Here is a 15,060-nt window from a genome sequence, read left to right on the forward strand (position 1 = left end):
ATTAAACATGTACTTAAGTAATTCCTCACAATATTTTCATATGAACAAACCAAAGTACATCTTTTTAGTTGGTTTTCCATTCAAAAAGTCAAAATATTTCTAGGTACAAAAGTTAGTAGAAAAATTCATCAACATCTACAAAATGAAATAAATAAAATATGAAAATATATTTTTTGGTGTATCTAATGATACAAATATTATAATTTTGGTATTTTGGTCTACTTTGCTCAACACAGAGGAGTTTGCCATTTCTGAAAATGAACACACATTATATTTTAGAACAGGGGGAGAAAATCTCAAATTAGACAGAGATTTCCTTTACCAACATGGATACCGCCACCGTAGCAAAAGAAATACCTGGGCTGTGGTCTAAAATAGAATGCCTAATTATGTGGCTTTCATCGGATATTTTTCTATGGCAAAACAATACTCAGACACATGGGCTTCCGACAAGAAAATCCTCAATACATCGACCCTGGTAATTATGATTAGCATCCACATTTGGAAAATTCAGTCGACCAGTATTATTACATGCTAGATAATAATTATATAAACGGTGCCTAAATTGCAAAAGGCCACATCGCAAGTTCCTTGGCTCTACAAACTCCAGATGGGTCCATTAACATAAAGTTGTACCTGTATAACCATATAAGATAATTCAAATTTAGTACAATATTGCAGAGAAATCAAACAATAGCTTATAGATAGTTGATACCCAAAGCTGCATGAAATTACTACCCCGAGGCATAAAATCCTATCTTCTGGAATAGTTACACAAGAATACATTCCAGAACCCCAATTTAGATCTTTCCAATGATTGAAATCGCCCAAAACACAACATCTATGGAAGGCCACATTGAATTGAAACAAACAATGGGGGTGGAGTTTGGACATACAGATGTACGGAGATAGGGTTATAGAAAGGTGGATTTGGGATGGGAAATAATTGGAGTTACAACACTCCAGGATTGAGTCAGCGATGCAAATTTTAAATGACAGAAGCCCTCCACAAACAAAATATGCAACCATCTGATAGATACCCTTTCAGCACCCGTACAGCCTCACATCCAGGAGAATATGAAAAGAAACAATAATATTTTTCTCCTCTCTTCTCAATCCTTTCATATCCAGGAGAATATGAAAAGAAACAATAATGAAAGGATTGGGTCATGGGCTCACAGGATTGGTGAGCTGGGGTCGTCCAATCATGTGGTAAAATGGTAGAAACAGTGCCCACTGGACAAGTGCTTCTAATGCTTCACAATATGCTCTTTCATCACCGAAGCCCACCATAGCCCACACCCTGTCCCTACGTTTGAGCCTGTGGAAAATGTTCTCCCAAAAACCCTTTCCTAATGTTACTTCATGCCGCTATACAAGGAAGCAAACACTGAACTAAACATGACGCCGCACTCATTTCCCATTTCCACTTTCCTAAAACCAAAACCCAATCTCCAGCTAGCATTTTAGGAGCCCATAGGATGGCGGGGAGCGTAAACTTGCACAATAGTATCTTCTTTTGAAGTAAACAGTGGCAGAAGCCCTAAAAAATACCCCTCCAGTCAAAAAAACTTGTTGATCAAGACAAATCAAACCTTAAAAACTACAAGCATAAATAACTATTAGATTATTTTATTTGGAAACATGTTAGTAATATGTGTTTGACTTGTATCCAAAATACTCACAATATCTCTTAGATTCAAAGGATTTTATTAATACATTCTACAAGAAATTAGTGGTCAAAGAATACGCATCAAAGAACATGCAAAGTCAAATGTGAAAAGTATTTATGACTGGAGGGGGGCATTTGTTTGTATACATGGTATAAAGCAACAATGACCAATGCTTTAATCCAATATAAAATTGATGCAACATTCTCCCACCAGGCTACAACAAAGCACTTTTAGTAAAGGTGATAAAATTAATAGGTGGATTTCAAATGAATGCATAGATACAGCTAAATATAACATTGAACATCAAATTTTCACTACTGGGGTTATCTCATAGTTGCTTCAATACAAGCAGCACAAACAATAGAGTGAATATTATTGGCTTACTCAACTATGTTCTTACTAGACTATCCATTTTCCCTGAAAAACAGCAAAAATACACTACAGGAACATATATGCAGAACAGCGGAAGTGACATCATACTGCGACTACCATTTAAGCATATATTTATAAGTGTGCTATTCATACCAGCTCTAGAGGGGCAAACTTAAAGAAACAAAAACACAGATAAAACAAAACAATTTTTCATTTTCCCTTGATGATAACTCGAGGTAGGGATGCTCCGCCCCCCGGTGTTGATAAAATAAGTAACAATTTAGTGTTAGTATTGCCAAGAATTGGGGGAGTGCATAGCAGACGGTTAAAGCGTGCTGATAATGTCAAGACTCCAGAGAGGTCGGGATAGACCAAAACTTGCCATGGGAGGAGTCCGTAAAGAGAAATCTTAAGGACTGAAAAATATCACTAAAGAACTAGCCATGGACAGGGATGCGTGGAAGTTAGCTATCCACGTGCCAGAACCATTAGTTGGTTTCGAGATCTTATGGGTTTCAGCTCTAGCCTACCCCAACAAGTTTGGGACGTTGTTGTTGTTTATTGCGAAGAATTGGGGGATAAAGGTTAATGAAAAATCAATTGTTTCCTGAAGCTGCAGGGATGGGCTCTTTTAGAGTCACTTTTTGTAACTTTGGTCCTTCTACAAGCCTTTTATATGCTTTAGCTCCCTAGTGGATATACAAATTCAGTTTTAAATCCCTTAATGGGGCCAGCAAAAGTCAAAGCCAAAAAACAAAACTAACAAAGAGAATAGCTCTAATTCACTTAGGTTAGCTTATTATAGAACCTGTAATAATATCTGCCTATAGTATTAAGGTCTATCTAGAAGGGCAGGCCTGGTGCGGTGGTAGAGTCTCTCCACTTGCGGCCTGAAGGTTCTGGGTTCAAACTGGCCTCCTTGCAGAATTATTGTGCAAGGGTAAGGTTGTCAAGAAATTACCTCCCCCAGACCACACCTTGTGTGGGAGCTTTCAACACTAGCTATGCCTTTAGTATTAATAAGGTCTATCTAGTGAATGGAGGTTACTGACGGTAAAAGCCCCCATGACATTTGACCATCCATCTACCCCCAGCCAAGAATTGTAATAACATATATATTGCAGCAGTAATTTCACTATGTTGATCAATATTGGGAGGATAGGCCAAAAACCCATCTTAAAGTTGTTGTGTCCTGTGGCTGGAAATAATAGGAGGTATGAGAGAGTATCATGAAATCCAAAATCTAACAGTGTGTGAAATATTTGAAGAAAGAAATAGATCCTCTTAACTGAATCAGAATTATGAATTTAAGTAAGCAATGTGGTGAAGTACTGGAAAGTAAATGTGCTGAAGGGGCTTACTCATAAGGATATCACATCTACCAGGGATGGCCAAGTAAGTCCCCGGAGTGAATCGCGGATGCTGTAAACCTGTTCCACTTGATTGGAGATCACTATGTGACAAATAGACTTGGGGTGGTCTTGTGAGAGGTGGTGGTCCTCTGTTGTGTATGCTCTCATGGTGATAAGTTCCTGTGTATGCTCAAGAGTACCTAGCATAAGGTCATCGTTGCGACACATAAACGAACAGAAGCCATGGTTACCAAGGGAAACAAATTTGCCACGGCTAACGACCTCCTCCTCTGCCTCATCAACTATCGGGAACTCAACAATTGATAAGGATGGGCACCCTGCTGTGATGCTTGGGCTTGGTGACACCGCGGCACAGACTGTGATGCTGTAAGCAGTGATCTTTTTGGCAGCGCTTGAAAAGCCAAGGAAGAGGGGGCCATGTGGTACGGCGCCTCCAGTGAATGGCAGAACATTGTCATCCAATTTCGACCATTGCTCTGTCTTCAAGTTGAAGATATGTGTGCCTGCCTGTCCATCCATCGACACCAGAATGTAGGAGCTCACAGCTACATAAGACTTAACCCTGACCACCGGTGGGAAGATGTACTGCCTTGGGGAGAGTTCCCAGGGGAAGCAGGGCGGCCGGGGTAGTTGCTCCCATTTGCAGTCCACGAGACGGCCACTGACCACTCGAGCTTGGGAGAGATCGAGCACCTCGAACCAGGGCACGAAATTAACACCCCCCTTAATGGCAGGTTGACGTGTCAAGGCATATATCTTGTCGCCGACCGGTAGCAGGATCGGGCGGAGCTTAGTCGACACAAGCTTCGGTCCCGGGATCACCTGGTGTGTACTGGTGTCGAAGACGATGGTCTCGGGGCCATAATCAATTGGTGAATTGCCACCGACGCCGACGATCCACGAGCCGTGCCTCGACCGCACGGGGACGAAAGACATGCAGTGTTTGGCCTCAAGGCGGGCGAGATGTCCTGGAATAGGTATCGGAGTGTCGCCGCCGCTGCCACCGTCAGGGAAGGTGTTCACCTTAATTACGGAGTAGGCAGGGCGAGTGACATCATGGCCTACCACCATGTACACCGACGGAGGCTTCGTAGGAATAAATAAATCTCCGGCCGCCTTCAGCTTCTTGCCCCCGCGGCCGCGGGGAAGTGTCTCTGTGCGTCGCTGCCGCGGCATCTCCGCGCGCCGAACTAGGCGCAACAGCGGCGGAAGATCGATTTGCAGAGGGATTGCGGCGGCGACCTAGGGTTTGGGGTGGCGGGGCTGGTTGGAGACGGGGAAACGATAGCTTTTTTTCATGAGACAGAGACAACGGGATTTATAGCTGGCCAACAGGCCTATACTTCGCGGGACCGCTAAACGGACAGTGCTCGGCCCACGGCACGCGGGCGTCTGGGGGCGCTTCTGCTGTATCTCGCTCGTTGCGAGACGGCACGCCCCCTGTTTATTTCGTTTTTTGTTGGTCTTTTTCTTTTCTGATTTTTGCTTTCTTAAAATAATTCAGGGTTTCAAAAAGTTCCATATTTCGGAATATTTTCTAATTTTCAAAATCAATATTCAAGAAATCATAAAATGATCGTGAATTCAGAAGAAAAATGTCCATTATTTTGAAAAAATGTTCCAGAAATCATTAAATTTTCGTGCAGTAAAAATAATTCGTGGTTTTGAGAAAATGTTTGCATATTCAAAAAATGTTCACAATTTTGAACAATGTTCACTTAATCAAGAAATGTCAAGCCTTTGAACAAAACTCTCCCAAATTCCAATAACGTTCATGATTTTTTTAAAATATTCAGAAAAAAATGCTTGCAAATTTCAGAAATTGTTTCCAAATTGCCTTTAAACTTTATAGGTTCAAAAATGTTCGCTGATTCAAAAAATGTTCATGCATTTCATAAAATGTACATCAGACAAAACAATGTTCATGAATATTAAAAAATGTTGGTCGATTCAAAAAATGTTGTCGAGTTTCAAGAAATGTTCACAAATTCAAAAAATATTCGCGAATATATAAATAAAATAACGAATTCAAAAAATGTTCAAGGTTTTAAAAAAGTTTGTGAATGTGTAAAAAAATGTTGATTTCAAAAAATGTTCAAAAATTTGAAAGATTTTTGCAAAAATTTAAAAGAAAAGGAGACAACAAACCAGAAGAAAAAACAAACCGTAAATGGTTCCTCTCGCGTAGCTCGCCATTGGGCTAGACAAGTTCCCCCACATCGTTTTGAAAGTTCACCTACCTAGCTCCTACAGCCCAGGCGGGGCTTATCCATGAGCCCACTTGGCCATGTGCCTATCTTGACCCGACAGTCAACATAACTGCGGGAGTAGGTCTAGGGCCCACCCAAGACACGTCCCATCAAGAGGCGCATGTCTCGATCCCCGCATGAAGCCTAACAGTCAAACCCTTGATTCATGCGTGCCATTAACGCATAATCGTGGGGATTCAAAGGGATTTACTGTTGTGTGGCAGCATTGTGTTGTCACCGTTGTGGCTTCCGTCCTTCCCATAAGGGAAAACTTTGTTTTTGCCACTCTAGTTTTTGCCAACTTTACTTATGCCACTCTAGAATTTGACATCTCACTTTTGCCACTCTTAGCTTTTGACAATACGTCACAAATGCCATTCCGTGGCAAAAACGATAATTTTTCATTTCACTTTTACCACTCTTAGCTTTTGACAATACATCACAAATGCCACTCCAAAACTTTTGCTTTTGCCACAGAATGGCAAAAGTGATAAATTGTCAAAAGCTACGAGTAGCAAAAGTGAAATGTCAAATTCTAGAGTGGCATAAGCAAAGTTGGCAAAAACTAGAGTGGCAAAAACAAAGTTTTCCCTTCCCATAAATCGGGAGGAGGCAATAAGGGAGATAGCTTTACACTCTCATTTCTAGCTATCATCGTCTTCTTCCTTGCGCCAGAGCCACAATGCTAAAGCTTTCTATTGCTGCGCCGCTAACTCTATGTCGTTTGCGCGCACTACAACACCACACCGTTCCATAACAATGGCAGGAGGCCTCCAACTGAAGAAGGGAAGCCAGCATGTCCAAGACACCAGCAAGGGACTTGCCACCGCGCCCAAAGTGGCATCTGCCACCAAGGCCAAGTGGAAACCCTCCATGGTGGCAGGAGTCTAGTTGGATCGGCTCTCCACCGCCGAAAACATGTCGTCGCGGCAGTCCGCCCACGCGTGCCTCGGGCTCACCACTGTCAACGGTGTGATCATGCAGGAGACCATCCCGGTGTGGTCGAGGAGCATGACGTCACACCGGTACAAACCCCAGAGTCAGTCCTGGCGATGGACGGCAACAAAATATGTGCATCAAATCGACCTCAAGTCAGAATCCGAGTAGCACTCTAGATGACCAGACATCCAATCACTACTGCAGGATGGTCCAAACGCGACACATGAATCAGAGACCCTTCGACCAAACTGTGTGCGAGCATTAATCGCAAATGGTGTTATAATAAAACCATCACCAATAAGACGGACTGCGTGTGATGGTGGAGACATCAAGTACGATTCAGGTTAGAATTGCGTGTGCGATATGTGGCATACGGTTGATCCATACGAACTATTTTCGATTAGGCAATACAACAGAAACGGTCGGCCAGATCAAGTTGTGTGTGATAGACGACATACAGTTCACTCGGATGAACTGTTTGCAATCAGCCAAGACAACAGAAACAATTCAACTTAACAAGATGTGTGTGATACGCGGCAAACAGGTTCGTAATCAGAAATGTGTGTGACAACCGATAATAACAAGACTGAGGGAGTCCTGGACTAGGGGGTGTCCGGATAGCCGGACTATCATCATCGGCCGGACTCCAAGACTATGAAGATACAAGATTGAAGACTTCGTCCCGTGTCCGGATGGGACTTTCCTTGGCGTGGAAGGCAAGCTTGGCGATACGGATATGTAGATCTCCTACCATTGTAACCGACTCTGTGTAACCCTAGCCCTCTCCGGTGTCTATATAAACCGGAGGGTTTTAGTCTGTAGGACGAATAACCATTACAACAATCATACCGTAGGCTAGCTTCTAGGGTTTAGCCTCCTTCATCTCGTGGTAGATCCACTCTTGTACTACCCATATCATCAATATCAATCAAGCAGGAGTAGGGTTTTACCTCCATCGAGAGGGCCCGGACCTGGGTAAAAACATCGTGTCCCTTGTCTCCTGTTACCATCCGCCTAGACGCACAGTTCGGGACCCCCTACCCGAGATCCGCCGGTTTTGACACCGACATTGGTGCTTTCATTGAGAGTTCCTCTGTGTCGTCACCGATAGGCTTGATGGCTCTTCAATCAACAACAACGCAGTCCAGGGTGAGACTTTTCTCCCCGGACAGATCTTCGTGTTCGGCGGCTTTGCGCTGCGGGCCAATTCACTTGGCCATCTAGAGCAGATCGAAAGCTACGCCCCTGGCCATCAGGTCAGATTCGGAAGCCTAAGCTTCACGGCCGACATACGCGGAGACTTGATCTTCGACGGATTCGAGCCACAGCCGAGCGTGTCGCACTGTCACGATGGGCATGATTTAGCTCTGCCGCCGGACAATGCCCTGGAGGCCGCACACAAGTCCGCTCTGACCCATAGTTCGGAGCAGACCGCGCAGATCGAGGACAGGTGGCTGGACACCGCCTCGGGAGCTGCAACTTCTACGGCGATGGAGCCGAATACCGACCTTGTCCCTTATAAAGCTCGTGACTCCGAGGTGCCAGACTCCTTGCCGGACTCCAAACCTCCTGCGCCCCTGCCAATCGAATCCGATTGGGCACCGATCATGGAGTTCACCGCCGCGGACATCTTTCAGCACTCACCCTTTGGCGACATCCTAAATTCGCTAAAGCATCTCTCGCTATCAGGAGAGCCCTGGCCGGATTGCGGTCAGGACGGTTGGGATGCGAATGACGAAGAAATTCAAAACCCACCCACCACCCACTTTGTAGCCACTGTCGACGATCTAACCGACATGCTAGACTACGACTCCGAAGACATCGACGGTATGGATGATGATGCCGGAGACGATCAAGAACCAGCGCCTATAGGGCACTGGAAGACCACCTCGTCATACGACATATACATGGTGGACACCCCAAAGGATGGGGACGGCGAAGAAGCAGCGGAGGCAGATTCCTCTAAGAAACAGCCCAAGCGCCGACGTCAGCGGCGCCGCTCTAAATCCCGCCACAGCAAGAATGGAGATTCCTGCACAGGAGATAATAACACCCCAGAGAGTGCCGAAGACAACCCCCTCCAGCAAGATTCAGCACAGGAGGACGGGGAAGCCAGCCCTCGAGAGAGAGCGGCAGACGAGGAGGATGAAAATTACATGCCTCCCTTCCGAGACGAGGCAAGCCTCAACGACGACGAATTCGTCGTGCCCGAGGATCCCGTCAAACAAGAGCGTTTTAAACGCAGGCTTATTGCCACGGCAAATAGCCTAAAGAAAAAGCAGCAACCTGCTGGCCGACAGATGGACCGAGGTCCTCGCGGCCGAAGAGTATGAACTTGAATGCCCCTCCAAAAGCTACCCAAAACGCAAGTTGCTCCCCCGACTAGAGGAGGAAGCATACAAACCTTCATCACCAGCGCACAATATGGCAGACCGACCACCTCGTGGCCGCGACAGAGAGGCATCTAGGCCTTCCGCCAGAACCGTACCCCGGCACCGCTCGAAAAGCACGAAGCCACGGGGGAATGCACCGGACTTGCGGGACATATTAGAGGACAAGGCAAGACAATCCAGATCTATCTACGGATCACGTGGGAGCCCCACGACCCACGACGACTACCGTCGCGCCGGATACAGCAACTCCGGCCGGGCCGAACACAGCAGACAACGCTCTCTTGAGCTACGTCATGATATTGCTCAATATAGAGGCGCCGCACACCCACTATGCTTCACAGACGAAGTAATGGATCATCAAATCCCTGAAGGGTTTAAACCCGTGAACATTGAATCCTACGATGGCACAACAGACCCCGCGGTTTGGATCGAAGATTATCTCCTTCATATCCATATGGCCCGCGGCGACGATCTCCACGCCATCAAATATCTCCCACTCAAGCTTAAAGGACCAGCTCGGCATTGGCTTAACAACTTGCCCGCAGAGTCAATTGGGTGTTGGGAGGACCTGGAAGCCGTATTCCTTGACAACTTCCACGGCACATATGTGCGACCACCAGACGCCGATGACCTAAGCCACATAATTCAGCAGCCGTACGAATCGGCCATACAGTTCTGGACACGGTTCTTAACGAAGAAAAATCAAATCGTCGACTATTCGGATGTAGAGGCCCTTGCAGCCTTCAAACACAACATCCGCGACGAGTGGCTGGCCCGGCACCTAGGACAGGAAAAAGCCGAAATCCATGGCAGCCCTCACATCACTCATGACCCGCTTCTGTGCGGGGGAGGACAGCTGGCTAGCCCGCAGCAACAACCTCAGCAAAAATGCTGGCAGTCCGGATACTAAGGACCACAATGGCAGGTCGCGTCGAAACAAAAACAAACGCTGCGTTAACGGCGATAACAATGAGGATACGGCAGTCAACGCCGGATTCAGAGGCTCTAAACCCGGTCAGCGGAAGAAGCCATTCAAAAGAACCACTCCGGGTCCGTCCAATTTGGACCGAATACTCGACCGCTCTTGCCAGATACATGGCACCCCCGAAAAGCCAGCCAACCACCCCAACAGGGATTGTTGGGTATTCAAGCAGGCAGGCAAGTTAATTACCGAAAACAATGACAAGGGGCTGCACAGCGATGACGAGGAAGAGACTCGACCGCCGAACAGTAGAGGACAGAAGGGTTTCCCCCCACAAGTGCGGACGGTAAACATGATATACGCAACCCACATACCCAAGAGGGAGCGGAAGCGTGCACTTTGGGACGTATATGCGATGGAGCCAGTCGCCCCGAAGTTCAATCCATGGTCCTCTTGCCCGATCACTTTTGATCGAAGGGACCACCCCTCCAGTATCCGCCATGGCGGATTCGCCGCATTGGTTTTAGACCCAATCGTCGATGGATTTCACCTCACTAGAGTCCTGATGGACGGCGGCAGCAGCCTGAACCTGCTTTATCAGGATACAGTGCGCAAGATGGGCATAAACCCCTCAAGGATTAAACCTACAAAGACGACCTTCAAAGGCGTCATACCAGGTGTTGAGGCCAATTGTACAGGCTCAGTCACACTAGAAGTGGTCTTCGGATCCCCGGATAATTTCCGAAGCGAGGAGTTAATCTTCGACATAGTCCCGTTCCGCAGTGGCTATCACACTTTGCTCGAACGAACCGCGTTCGCAAAATTCAACGCGGTGCCGCATTATGCATACCTCAAGCTCAAGATGCCAGGCCCCCGTGGAGTCATCACGGTCAACGGAAATACTGAACGCTCCCTCCGAACGGAGGAACACACAGTGGCTCTCGCGGCAGAAGTACAGAGCAGCCTTTTAAGGCAATTTCCGAGTCCGGCCGTTAAACGGCCGGACACGGCCAAACGTGCCCGGAGTAACATCAATCAAGACCACCTGGCACGTTCCGAGCACGCGTAGCAACGCGGCCCCAACCCCAGCCCTTGCATGATTGCAAGACCAGCTCTTCACGTACATCATTATGCTTTGGAGATACCATGGGCATAGGGGAAGGGGCAGGACCACAACAGGCCCAGAGTGCGGCTCAACCACACCAGGGGCTCCCAAGGGTGTCGCTCTTTCTATTTTCCTTTTTTTTCCTTTTTCTATTTATCCACATGACTCCGTTCACCAAAGGCCCTGTCCGGCGGCGAACCCGCCGAACTCACGATGCAACAGCCAGGGAAGGACAAAGGCTACGACGAACATTCAGGTGGTCTCCATTATGAGCATTAAAATTGTTAAATACACCAGTCCGCAGCCTACCCTTGGAGGGGGACATGTTAAAAATAAGCCAATCCCTTGCTTACCGCACTATTTGTATCGTTCTGCACTTATGGCAGAATTCCTTGAATAAACAATGCATCACTTTCCGCTTATAATTGCATTCCTTTCCTTATATATGTTCATTTATGACATCTTGCATCCGTACACTCTGGTACGGCCGAATACACCAGGGGCTTATGTTCCCCGCATTATGGTGTGATAAGTCCGAACACTTTCACAAGTGCGGCACCCCGAACTTATAGCACTATATGCATCGACTCCGAATCATGTCTTGGGTCAATAGTTGGGTTTGCCCGGCTCCCATGTTTTGGTACCTTACGTTCCGTTCTACCGGCTAAGATAGCACTGGGAGAACCACTGCGATTGCGCCCCGGTTGAGCTGGGCGAGCGCCTCAGTGGAGAAAGCTAAAACTGACCGTCATGATAAGGCGAGAGCTGGTCGCTGTTCGAGAGGTCTTTTCGAGTCCCTAAAGACTTATGCCGCTTAGAGCGAAGAACTGGATGTGTCCGGCCCAGGCGTGGATAGCGCCCCGAACTCGGTCTTCCGAATACTAGGGGCTTCGCCGAAATTTAAAATTATAGAATTCTATGGCTAAGTGAGAGTGTTCAAGCATTATAAGTCTGGTTGCCTTGTTCGTTCTGTTGAGCGCCTCCATAGATGGACCCAAAAATGGGAACAAGAGTGCTCAAGTTTATCCCGAACACCCCAGCACTCGTGGCATGGGGGCTGAAGCCGACGACTTGCCATCTCTCAGATTTAATAAACGGCCGCACAGAAGGTAATATTTTAAATCAATAAGCATTGCTTAGCGCATATGAACAAAGTTTTCAGGGCACAGGATAACACATTGCGAGTTTACTCAATAATTACATCTTTGGGGCACTCATCCGCAATCTTGCGGGCACCCTTCAGGACACTCTTATAGTACATTTCGGGCGTACGATACTCCTTGCCCGCCGGCGGCGCGTCCGTGATAAGCCTCTCAGCATCCAGCCTGCCCCAGTGCACCTTTGCGCGGGAAAGGGCCCGACGAGCACCTTCAATGTAGGCGGAGCGCTTGATGAATTCCACCCAGGGGCACGCATCCACCAGCCGCCGCACGAGACCGAAGTAGCTCCCAGGCATGGCCTCTTCAGGCCACAGCCGGACTATGAGGCCCTTCATGGCCTGCTCGGCTACCTTGTGGAGCTCGACCAGCTGCTTCAGCTGGTTGCTGAGGGGCACCGGATGTCCGGCCTCAGCATACTAAGACCAGAAGACCTTCTCAGTTGAGCTCCCCTCCTCGGCCCGGTAGAATGCGGCGGCATCGGACACACTGCCAGGCAGATCTGCAAACGCCCCTGGAGAGCTCCGAATTCGGGTAAGTAACATGTAATTTACATTCACATGCTTGCTTTGCATGAAAAATGCCTTACCCGCCGCTATCTTCTTCACCGCCTCAATCTCCTGGAGGGCCTTATGGGCCTCGGCCTTAGCGGCTTTGGCACTTTCAAGAGCCAAGGCAAGATCGGACTCTCGAGTCTTCGAGTCACGCTCCAAACTCCCATGCTTTTCCATGAGAGCCTGGAGCTCTTGCCGCACCTCCGCCACCCGCGCCTCCTGCTTCTCTCGCTCCGCTCGTTCCGCGGCCGCATTACGTTCGGCCGCAGACATGGCCTCCTTCAGGGTCGCCACCTCGTTCGTGGCCCCTGCAGTACCCACGTTATCCTTGTTATTTCCATTGCAACCAAAATCCTTTTCTGTAAGGTACAAATTTAATGTGGTGTTACTCACCTTCTTTGTCCTCGAGCTGCTTCTTGGCAAGGCCAAGCTCATGCTCGGACCGCTCGAGGTCCTGCTTCAAAGCACCGACCTCCGCAGTCAGTGTAGCAGAGGTCAGCAGCGCAGCCTGCAAACCCATATTAACATAATTTTTAGAACTCCTGCGTATATCTTTTTAGATCCTCAGTCCGGCTTTTCTTTTCGAACACCGAACTGAGCATCAGGGGCTACTGTCTATGCGGTATTACATTGCATATTTTAAATTTCTTACCTCAAAGCCTGTTAGAAGGCTGCTGCAGGCTTCGGTCAGCCCGCTCTTGGCAAGCTGAACCTTCTGAATCACCGCACTCATGATAGTGCGGTGTTCTTCCTCAATGGAAGCACCATTGAGCGCCTCCAACAAGTTGTCCGGCGCTTCCGGTTGGATGGAGGCTGCCGACGTCACGGTCTTGCCCTTCTTGCGAAGGGGCCACCTGCCGGACTCCGGAACCACTGCGGGTTCCGACATGGAGTCCGGTGCAAAGTCCGGGAGGCTGCCTTGTGGCACCTCCGGAGCCTCCTCCTGATGGGTCCCCTCCTGGGATCCCACCTCGGCGTCCTCAGCGTCGCGAGGGGTGGAGGCAGTCGGAATGGAATCTACATCCGACGGAGCCAATGACCCGCTTGATGAAGCGGGAAGATCATCCTCGGCCGGACTGGAGGTAGTGTGCGGCATTAGAAGGACACTATGTGACACAAAAGAGAAATTATAAATCATTCAGGAATCCGGATACTTACGATCTCGCGGGAGGCTTGGCCCTTGAGGGCCACCCTTCGTCGCCAACGTTGGCATTGGCGGAACTGTCCGGAGGAAGGGTCCTTCCCCTCTTGGACCCTTCGGCCTCCCCTGTTGGGGAAGCCTTCCTCTTCCGCTCACCCCCCTCCAGGGGAGAGCCCTCTTTCTCCTCCTCGTCTTCGGGGGAGGAGTCGGCCTCGGAGCCATCGGACGATGAGTCCGATATCACCTGGCGCTGGGAACTCCTTCGAGTTCCCGTAGCCTTCTTCTTGGCCTTCTTCTCCGGCACCACATAAAGTGCCAGGACTAGCAGCCCCGTTAAACGGGCGTCCGCTGGGTCTTCGGGAAGGGGAGCCGGACAGTCTACCTGTCCGGATGTCCTCTGCCAGTCCTGTTAAAGGCATTGGGAGTTTTAAATCCCACATAGAGTCAAACTATGAAAGAAAATAAGTGTCCCATAGAGGATAACAAAGCTTACCTCGTCGGTCGGGCGCTTGGTGCTGAATCCGCGGTCTTCCGCCGCGGATGCGAAGGCTTCTCCGCCCTTGAACAGCACCCTCCAGGCAGCTTCGTACATCGTGTCGAAGAGCCCGCTCAGGGTCCGGTGCTGTGCCGGATCAAACTCCCACAAATTGAAGGCCTGCTGTTGGCAGGGGAGAATCCGGCGGATGAGCATGACCTAGATCACATTGACAAGCCTAAGCTTCTTGTTCACCAAGGTCTGGAGACAGGACTGGAGTCCTGTCAGCCCCTCCGAACTGCCCCATAGCAAGCCCTTCTCTTTCCAGGAGGTGAGCTACATGGGGATACCAGATCTGAACTCGGGGGCCGCTGCCCATTTAGGGTCACGGGGCTCGGTGATGTAGAACCACCCCGATTGCCACCCCTTGACGGACTCCATGAAGGCCCCCTCGAGCCAGGTGACGTTGGGCATTTTGCCCACCATGGCGCTTCCGCACTCCGCTTGGACGCCCTTCACTACCTTCGGCTTGACATTGAAGGTCTTGAGCCACAAGCCGAAGTGGGGCCGGATGCAGAGGAAGGCCTCGCACACGACGATAAATGCCGAGATGTTGAGGATGAAGTTTGGCGCCAGATCGTGGAAGTCCAGGCCGTAGTAGTACATGAGCCCCCGGACGAAGGGATGAAGTGGGAAGCCCAGTCCAT

The 15,060-nt window shown here is 48.7% G+C and overlaps 1 protein-coding gene across 1 annotated transcript; it reads right to left on the reverse strand.

Annotated features, from left to right (window-relative positions):
- Positions 1-444: 444 nt before the first annotated feature.
- LOC123070332 (uncharacterized) lies at positions 445-4,726 on the reverse strand. Its single transcript, XM_044493480.1, has 2 exons — positions 3,407-4,726; positions 445-636 (listed from the first exon to the last, which is right to left on the reverse strand). The coding sequence occupies exon 1, from the start codon at positions 4,592-4,594 to the stop codon at positions 3,407-3,409; it is 1,188 nt and encodes a 395-aa protein (XP_044349415.1). The 5' UTR covers positions 4,595-4,726; the 3' UTR covers positions 445-636.
- Positions 4,727-15,060: the final 10,334 nt, after the last annotated feature.

Source organism: Triticum aestivum, chromosome 3B, assembly GCF_018294505.1.
Source record: "Triticum aestivum cultivar Chinese Spring chromosome 3B, IWGSC CS RefSeq v2.1, whole genome shotgun sequence".
NCBI lineage: Eukaryota > Viridiplantae > Streptophyta > Magnoliopsida > Poales > Poaceae > Triticum > Triticum aestivum.

Coding starts and splice junctions, on each gene's coding strand:
- LOC123070332 (XM_044493480.1), bottom strand. CDS start 4,594: ATGCCGCGGCAGCGACGCACAGAGACACTTCCCCGCGGCCGCGGGGGC.